Below are 10,037 nucleotides of genomic sequence, written 5' to 3' on the forward strand. Positions count from 1 at the left end.
CCCTCTTCTTTTCTGTTTCCTTATTTTCCATCATTTTATCTTCTATATCACTGATTTGCTTTTCTGCTTCATTCATCTTCGTTTTTATGGCCTCTACTTGGGGCTGTATCTCAGTAATTTAATTCCCTGGCAGTGAGTACTATCTCCTGTTCTTTCTTTTAGGGTGAATCTCTCCATCTTGTCATTTTGTGCAGAAAAGAAAGTAGAAAGAAGGAGAAAAAAACAACAATAACAATAACAACAACAGGAAAAAAAAAAAAAAAACTAGATCCCAAAATAAGAAAAACAAATATATGTGTGTGTGTATATGTATATATATAAAAAGATAAAATAAAATGGAAGGAAACAAAAAATAAAAAAATATATAATTATATATAAAAATAAATACTAAGAATAAAAAAATTGAAAAAATAAGAAAATAACAAAAAATAATGCTAAAATACTAAAGAATAAAAATACAAAGAATCGTATATACTGTTTTCCCCAAGAGCTGAAGCTTTGCAGCCCTCTATGATCAGTAAACTTGGTGTGAGCCAGTTGTTTGTAGTGGTCGTCTAGGGGAGGGGCCTGTTGTGATGATTCTCAGGTGGACTTGCCCTAGTGCAAATGTGCTTCCTGTGCAGAGGCAGGGCTCTGTGTAAGTGGCTCCAGACTCCACTAGGTGGCACTGTTTTGCTCCCTGAAGGCTCTCAGCATTGATGGGCTGGATGAATATGGCTGTGCCCCCTCTCTAGCCCCAGAGCTGAGAATTCACACCCCCTTACTCTTCAGTGAGCCCTCACAGAAAAAGCAATCAATCTCTCTTGTCTACCAGTTTCTGCCAGAACTCTGTATTCACCCAGCCTGTGACCAAGTATTTTTATCTCAGTGTTTTATCTCAGATTCAAAACTCCAAATTTTACAGACTCCTGCAGTGTGGACCCATGCTGTTCTTCCCGGGGGTGGGTGGAGGGTCTTGCCTTTTGCTGGACCCCTCCCAGGAAAGCAGTCAACCATGCAGAGGTTTGCAGTTCATGGCAAAAGAGAGCACAAAGTTGGCACCTAGAATCCCTGTTCTCAGCCAGCTTCCCCACTCCTATGCCTGGGAACTCTGTTGTACTCAGGTATGGCCCGTTCTTCTTGTGACCCCGGGATCCTGAGACCATGCTGTCACACCTGGAATTCTGCCCTGCTTCACCACCTCAACACCTTTAAGCCAGGCACATTCCTCTCCCCTACACTGTACCAGACTTCTAAAAGTTCTGATTTTGCACTCTGCTGCTTACAATACCTTGCAATAACTCCCTCTCTGTAGCCATATCCTCAGCAATATCACACCAGATTCAAGTCTCCCCACCTCCTATCTTCCAAACAGTGGTCGCTTTTCTACTTCTAGACTTGCAGCATTTGTTTTCTCAGATCTCTGGTTTCTTAGGTGTTCAGAATGATTTGATATCTAGTTGTATTCCAGGGATGAGACAAACTTAGAGTTCCCCTACTCTTTCACCATCTTAACTCCTCCACCCTCTCTTTGCACATTGCCAACAGCTGTGAGTCAATTGCTCTGCTCAGCCTTGGGATGTGAAGTGAGCAGCATGTGCTCCCTGCTTAGGGGTCTTGTGGCTGCTTGTCTCCAAGAAAAGCAAGGTACAGAGGGTGGAGGATCTCAGGAGAAGCAGTTCCTGAGCACAGCACACCAGGAAGAATGGTTAGCTATCCAGTGTGTGGGGGTCACTGAACAAGACAGAAGATGTACCTCATCTGGTTAGAAAGGGAAGGCAGGGCTCACTGTCTACAAAGCCAGAGACAGGGTAGACTTTGAGGCCATTGAACTCAGCAACTCAGACCTGGGGCTTTACCCCCTTCTCCCTCAGCTCTCTGGGGTCAGTTTTGTCCTAAGGCTGGCTTTGTTCTTGGTGATACATGGCTAGAGCCAGGTCCCACAGTCCAGAGGAGAGGGCTTTCCTCTCCACCCAGAAGCAGAGTTCTGGGTTCCTTCACCTCAAGCAGCACAGGTTGCAATTGCTGGCAAATTGAGGGGAATGTCCTGACTGGAGCTTCTGGTTAGAACTGGAAGAGGGGTCAGCTTCCCTCCAAGTACCTGAGTTATATGAGTGGACTCTCAGGAATATCTGGGTCCTGTTAGAGTAGGGAGAAAGGAGGAGGAGTGTAAGGGACTTCAGCAGCCAGCAGTGACCAGAACTGGAGGTGATGCTGTCCCAACTCTCTCCCTGCATGCCATCTCTTCTTGGAGCAACACGTACAAAAAGAACTTACTTGGGAAGATACACAACACTACTTTCCTGAGTTAATGTAATGCTTGTTAGCACAAAATACAAGAAAAACTATATGCATATTTCCCTGGGTATCAGAGTTCAGCATGCTCCAGCTTCCAGATTTTCTTGCATTCACAATTGACCTTCTTTCCCAAAGACTACTCTCCTTCCTAGATATGTCCTCTTGGAAAATGGTATGACCCAGGAAGTGGCTTTAGCAATATCCATACCAAAGCCATTTCAGAGAAATAAACATCATAAAGGACATTGTCAACTACTCTATAGGATGACAAATATTCATAGAAGCCTACAATACTAATCAATCACAAGCAAGGGAGTGTGATCTCAAAAATGAACATGGTACAGAGATGAACTTGATGATTATCTCAGAAAAGCACTGGGTAGGATTTGAGTTAAGATGGCAGGGCAATAGGGGGACCCTTTGCTTGCCTTGTCCCTCAAACACAGCTACATAGATATCAAATCATTCAGAACACCCAAAAAATCAATCTGAAGGCTGGGAGAACAAACTGCAGAATGAGAGGGAGAAAAGAGGCCACATAGTGGAAACTAAGAGGTGCAGGGATATGATTCAGGGGAGAAGAGAATCTCAGGCGCTACAGAGGGGAGGGAGCCTTGATATCAGAGACAGGAGGGAGACAGAGAGAGAAAGAGAGAAAGTGTGCAGGGGATTACATAAGAAAAGCACATCCTCAAAATCATTGGGAAAACTACAGCAACTGATAATCATAAGTTTTTACAAGCAGTGGAGCTCAAAGTCTGAAGATATAGAAGTTTGCACCATCACCAGTAAAGCCTGATGGGCAAAGTGGTGCTTCTGTTGGGAAGGGGGACAGAGGCCTGGGAACAGAGAGCATGGTCTGAGGATCCCCAGGGTTGCAATGGGAGAGACAGTCCCCCTTCTTGGAGTGCATTTGGGGGAAGGTGGCACTGCCTCTCAGGGGACAAAAGAGCTGGAAGTTGCCAATGTGCAGCCCCATTCATTAGCATAGGAAGAGAGACACCTGCCGAGGGCAGCAAACCTTGGTGCTAGCTTTTGCTGTGCTTCAACATGAACTCCAAGCCCCTGCACAATGTGCAACTGCTTTTCTGGGACAAACTGACACCAGTGACATCATGGTGATACCCTCCCCCAGAGGATCAGCGCAGGTCCACACTACACTGTTTACCTAAAATTTGGAGTTTTTGAAACCCAGCTGCATGCCTGAGGTAAAATAAAGGAACACTGAACTGCTGGGTGGGCAAACAGCTTGGACACAGGCAGAGTGGAGGCAGAGATCTGAAAGAAACCTGGGACATGATACGGGACTATTTTCTCTTCTGTGAGGGTTTTCTAAACAGTGGTAAGCGCAAACTCCCTGCTCTGGGGACAAGAGAGTGGGGTGAGGCCATTTTCCCTTGCCAATCAGCACTGACCGACTTCAGTGAACAACACAGTACCCCTAGTGGAGGTTGGAGCCACTTAACCAAGCCCTGACCCCCTGCACCCAGATGCATCTTTACTAGAGCAAATCTGCTTGAGAACCAGTACAGCAGGCCCCTCCTCCAAAAGACCAACACAAGCCCCTCACGTGCACCAACTCTACTTGATCATAGAGCGCTGCAAAACTTCAGTTCCAGTGGAAATAGGTTCAGGCTTATTTTAAAAAGCAAACCAAAGCATACCTAGTTAAAACACCATACACTGGACAAGGGCCAAATACTCCCCACAGCAGGCAAGGAGAAACTGCAGAGGACTGACCTGAGGGAAAGAGCAGCCAAAACACAATAGCAGAGTGCACACTCTGAAACATTTCCTGAAGCACCAGGCACTGATCAGTATAGGTTCTCTTCTTAATATAGCCATTACTCTCAGAAGCAGGAAATATAACAGGCTTTCCTAACACACACAAAACAGTGACCTAGACAAATTGCCAAGACAGAGGAATTCACCCCAAAAGAAAGAACAAGAAGAGGTCATGGCCAGGGATCTAATCAAAACAGATATAGGTAATATGCCTGAACTAGAATTTAAAACAACAATCATAAGAATACTAGCTGGGCTTGAGAAAAGCATAGAAGACACTAGCAAATCCCTACTGCTGAGATAAAGGAACTAAAAACTAGTCAAGCCAAAATAAAAAATGCTATAACTGAGATACAAAACCAACTGCAGGTAATGACCACAAGGATGGAAGGATCAGAGGAATGAATGTGATATAGAAGATAAAATTATGGAAAATAGTGAATCCAAAAAGAAGAGGGAAAGAAGAGTATTGGATTACAAATATAGACTTAGGGAACTCAGCAACTCCATAAAGAGTAGTAACATTCATATCATAGAAGTCCCAGAAAAAGAACACAGTGAAAAGGGGGCAGAAGGTTATTTGAGCAAATTATAGCTGAAAACTTCCCTAATCTGGGGAATGAAACAGACATCCAAATCCAGCAAGCAAGATAACTCCCTTCAAAACAAACAAAAGCTGGCCAAAAATACATATTGTAGTAATATTTGCAAAATATAGAGATAGGGAAAGAATCCTGAAAGCAGCAAGGGAAAAGAAATCCCTAACCTACAAGGGAAGAAAAAGGAGGTTTGCAGCAGATCTCTCCACAGAAACTTGGCAGGCCAGAAGCCAGTGGCAAGATACATTCAGTGTGCTGAATGGGAAAAATATGCAGCCAAGAATACTTTATCCAGCAAGGTTATCATTCAGAACAGAAGGAGAGAAAAGAGTTTCCCAGACAAACAAAAATGAAAGGAGTTCATGACCATCAAACCAACCCTGCAAGAAATATTAAAGAGGACCCTTTGAGTGGGAAAAAAAAAAGACCAAAAGCACCAATGATTAGAAAGGAACAGAGGAAACTCTCCACAAAGTGACATTACAGGGAATAAAATGGCACTAAATTCATATCTATCAATAATTACTCTGAATGTGAATGGACTAAATGCTACAATCAAAAAACACAGAGCATCAGAATGGATAAAACAACAAGACCCATCAGTATGCTGCTTACAAGAGACTCAGTTTAGACCTAAAGACACCTCCAGTTGAGAATGAGGGGATGGAAAACTATCTATCATGTTAATGGACATCAAAAGAAAGCCAGAGTAGCCATCCTTATACAGACAAACTAGATTTTAAACCAAAGACTGTAATAAGAGATGAAGAAGGGTGCTATATCATAATAAAGGGGTCTATCCAACAAGAAGATCTAACAATCGTAAATATTTATGCCCCTAACTTGGGAGCATCCAAATATATACATCAGTTAATAACAAACATAAAGAAACTCATTGACAATAATGCAATAATAATAAAGGACTTTAACACCCCACTCACAGCAATGGAAAGATCATCTAAGCAGAAAATCAACAAGGATACAATGGCTTTGAATGACACACTGAACCAGATGGACTTAACAGATATATTTAGAACATTTCTTCCTAAAGCAGCAGAATACACATTCTTTTCAAGTGCACATGGAACATTCTCCAGAATAGATCATATACTGGGTCACAAATCAGTCCTCAGGAAGTACAAAAAGATTGAGCTCATACCATACATCTTTTCTGACCACACTGCTATGAAACTTGAAGTCCACCACAAGAAAAATTTGGAAAGATCACAAACACATGGAGGTTAAAGAACATCCTACTAAAGAATGAATGGTTAAACCAGGAAATTAGGGGTACCTGGGTGGCTCAGTCAGTTAAGCATCTGCCTTCGGCTCAGGTCATGATGCCAGGGTTCTGAGATCAAGCTCCACCTTGGGATCCCTGCTCAGTGGGGAGTCTGCTTCTCCCTCTCCCTCTGCCCCTCCTTCTGCTCGTGCTCTCTTTCTTTCACTCATTCTTGCAAATAAATAAATAAAATATTAAAAATAATAAACCAGGAAATTAAAAAAGAATGAAAAAAATACAGGAAGAAAATGAAAATGATAACATGACAATCTAAAACCTTTGGGATGCAGCAAAGGCAGTCGTAAGAGGGAAGTGTATAGCAATACAAGCCTTTCTCAAAAAACAAGGAAGGTCTCAAATACACAACCTAAACTTACACCTAAAGGAGCTAGAAAAGGAAAGCAAATAAAGCATAAAGCCAGCAGAACCTGGGAAATAATAATGATTAGAGCAGAAGTCAATGATATAGAAACAAACAAACAAAACCAATAGAACAGATCAACAAAAGTAGGAGCTGGTTCTTTGAAGGAATTAGCAAAATTGATAAATCACTTATGAAAAAGAAAAGAGAAAGGACCCAAATAAATAAAATCATGAATGAAATAGGAGATATCACAAAAAACCCACAGAAATACAATTGTAAGAAAATATTATGAAAAATTATATGCCAACAAATTAGACAATCTGAAAGAAATGGACGAATTCCTAGAAACATATAAACTACCAAAACTGTAACAGGAAGAAATTGAAAATTTGAACAGCCCCATAACCAGCAAAGAAATTGAATCAGTAACCAAAAATCTCCCAACAAACGAAAGTCCAGGGCCAGATGACTTCCTAGGGGAATTCTACCAAATATTTAAAGAAGAGTAAATACCTCTTCTTTTAAAACTATTCCCAAAAACTGGAAATGGAAGGAAAACTTCCCAAGTCATTCTGTGAGGCCGCCATCACCTTGATTCCAAAACCAGATAAAGACCCCACTAAAAAGGAGAATTACAGCCAATATCCCTGATGAACATGGATGCAAAAATTCTCACCAAAATACTAGCTGATAGGATGCAACAGTATATTAAAAGAATGATTCACCATGGTCAAGTGGGATTTATTTCTGGGCTGTCGGTGTGCTTCAATGTTTGCAAATCCATTGATGTGATACATCACATCCTTCTGCCCCTTAATTAATAAAAGAAAGGACAAGAACCATTTGATCCTCTCAATAGTTGCAGAAAAACCATTTGACAAATACAGTATCCTTTCTTGATAAAAACCCTCAGGAAAGTAGGGATAGAAGGAGCATGCCTCAATATCATAAAGGCCAAATACCAAACACACACAGCTAATATCATCCTCAATGAGGAAAAACTGAGAGTTTTTCTCTATAGTTAGGAACAAGACAGGGATGTCCACTCTCAACTTGTTATTCAACATAGTACTGGAAGACCTAGCCTCAGCAATCAGAAAAAAAAGAAATAAAAAAACATCCAAATTGGCAAGAAAGAAGTCAAACTTTCATTATTTGCAGATGACATGATACTCTATGTAGAAAACCCAAAAGACTCCATCAAAAAATTGCTAGAACTAAACCATGAATTCAGCAAAGTCGCAAGATATAAAGTCAATGTACAGAAATCTGTGGCATTTCTATACACCAATAATAAAGCAGCAGAAAAAGAAATCAAGGAATTGATCCCATTTGCAACTGCACCAAAAATCATAAGCTACCTAGGAATAAACCTAATCAAAGAGGTAAAGGATCTGTACTCTGAAAACTATAGAATACTTATGAAAGAAATTGAGGAAGACACATAGAAATGGAAAAAACATTCCATGCTGATGGATTGGAAGAACAAATATTGTTAAAATGTCTATGCTACCTGAAGCAATCTACACATTCAACGCAATCCCTATCAAAATACCACCAGCAAGCCCAACATGGCGATGCACAACAAGGCGGCACCTCCGCAGATCCCAGACACCCCACAGGAGCTGGCAGAGCTCCTGAAGTGGAAGCAGGAGCTGGCGGAAACACTGGCAAACTTGGAGAGACAGATCTATGCTTTTGAAGGAAGCTACCCGGAAGACACTCAGATGTATGTCAATATTATTCGTGGCTGGGATCGGTATCTGACCAACCAGAAAAACTCCAATAGCAAAAACGATCAAAGGAACCGGAAGTATAAGGAAGCTGAGCGGCTCTTCAGTAAATCCTCAGTTACTTCAGCAGCTGCAGTAAGTGCATTGGCAGGAGTTCAGGATCAGCTCATTGAAAAGAGGGAGCCAGGAAGTGGGATGGAAAGTGATACTTCTCCAGACTTCCACAATCAGGAGAATGAGCCCAGCCAGGAGGACCCTGAGGACCTGGATGGATCTGTGCAGGAAGTGAAGCCTCAGAAGGCTGCTTCTTCTACTTCCTTAGGGGGTCATCATGGCAGCCGTAAAAAACGAAAGAATAAAAACCAACACAGGATTGATCTGAAGTTAAACAAAAAACCACGAGCTGACTATTAGAAGACTCATTAGTGCAGAATCTTCCAGGCTGTAGAGCCCTGCTTCTCTCCTCCAACCTCACAAAGATACATATTCCTCACCTGAGTGTGCAGCCATCCACCTCTGCTTTCCCAGACCCAGTGCTTGTGACTCTGAATAGTTTGTTCTGAAACGTGGTGACAAGCCATTTCTGTAAGACCACATTGGATCATTTACTGTGTGTCATTTTTAGTAACAGAACTGCAAGAAGACCAAGACATGGTTATAATTCCAGCAAGTTGTTAACTGTGCATTTCTCCCTTCTTGAAATGAATGTGTCCCCCCAAACTGGCTTGCACCAGCTTCATCTGTGATACCCATTGAGAAATGTTCTCTGGTTTTGTTTTATGCTGAAGTTAGAACATAGGTCACGTTTCAGAGGGAGGCTGTAAATATTGGGCATTTTCTTATTTTGTTTGTGTTTTATTATTTTTCTATTGTTTTTACCATCTTCTTTTCTTTGGGGACTTTTTGTAATGCCATTGTACAGCTCATACCTTCCTGCCGACATATCTGATCATCTGCTTCATGCAGTTGCCAGTATTCTTCACTGAAAATAATCTGGTTTACCATAAAGAAAATGGGGAACTTGGCTCTGTGTTTTTGCAGGGGGAAGGTAAAGAGGGTTTACTTAATAATTAGCTATCTTAAATCTTTCTGCATTGGAGGCAGTTTCATGTTCAAGGAACAGGAAAAGCTGAAAAACCTAAGTTTAAATCAATCCTTTTAAAATAGATATTTTTATTCTCTTATATAAATAAAATTTCGCAGGTGTTGACTTCTCATGCTTTACTTTTAAACCTGAAAAAAAAAAAAAAAAAAAAAAACACCAGCATTTTTCATAAAGCTAGAACAAACACTCCTAAAATTTGTATGGAACCACAAAAGACCCCCAAATAGCCAAAGCAATCTGGAAAAAGAAAAGGAAAGCTGGAGACATCACAATTCTGGACTTCAAGCTCTATTACAAAGCTATAGTCATCAAGACAGTATGGTACTGGCACAAAAACAGACAGATCAGTACAACAGAATAGAAAACTCAGAAATGGCCCCACAACTCTATGATCAACTAATCTTTGACAAAGCAGGAAAGAATAGCTAATGGAAAAAAGACAGTCTCTTCAACAAATAGTGCTGGGAAAACTGGACAGCCACATGCAGAAGAATGAAACTGGACCACTTTTTTACACCATACACAAAGATAAACTCAAAATGGATAAAAGACATAAATTTTTTTAAGATTTTATTTATTTGAGAGAGAGTGAGCAAGAGAGAGCCCAAGCCAGGGGGAGACGCAGAGGGAGAAGCAGACTTCCCACTGAGCAGGGAGCCCAAGGCAGGGCTCGATCCCAGGACCCTGGGATCATGACCTGAGCCAAAGGCAGATGATTGAGCCACCCAGGTATCCCAAAAGACCTACATTTGAGACAGGAAACCATCAAAATCCTAGAGGAGAACACAGACAGCAACCTCTTTGACCTCAGGCATAGCAACATCTTACTAGACATATTTCTGGAGGTAAGGGAATCAAAAGCAAAAATGAACTATTAGGATTTCATCAATAT

At 41.3% G+C, this 10,037-nt stretch overlaps 1 protein-coding gene across 1 annotated transcript; it reads left to right on the forward strand.

Moving 5' to 3' along the window:
* Positions 1-7,863: 7,863 nt before the first annotated feature.
* Positions 7,864-9,271, forward strand: LOC118023178 (chromatin modification-related protein MEAF6-like). The gene has a single exon (XM_035024340.1). It carries the CDS (start codon positions 7,879-7,881, stop codon positions 8,452-8,454), a length of 576 nt encoding a protein of 191 aa, XP_034880231.1. The 5' UTR covers positions 7,864-7,878; the 3' UTR covers positions 8,455-9,271.
* Positions 9,272-10,037: the final 766 nt, after the last annotated feature.

The sequence above is a fragment of the Mirounga leonina genome, unplaced genomic scaffold, assembly GCF_011800145.1.
Source record: "Mirounga leonina isolate KUSES-001 unplaced genomic scaffold, KU_Mleo_1.0 Mir_178, whole genome shotgun sequence".
NCBI classification, from domain to species: Eukaryota; Metazoa; Chordata; class Mammalia; order Carnivora; family Phocidae; genus Mirounga; species Mirounga leonina.

Coding starts and splice junctions, on each gene's coding strand:
- LOC118023178 (XM_035024340.1), top strand. CDS start 7,879: ATGGCGATGCACAACAAGGCGGCACCTCCGCAGATCCCAGACACCCCA.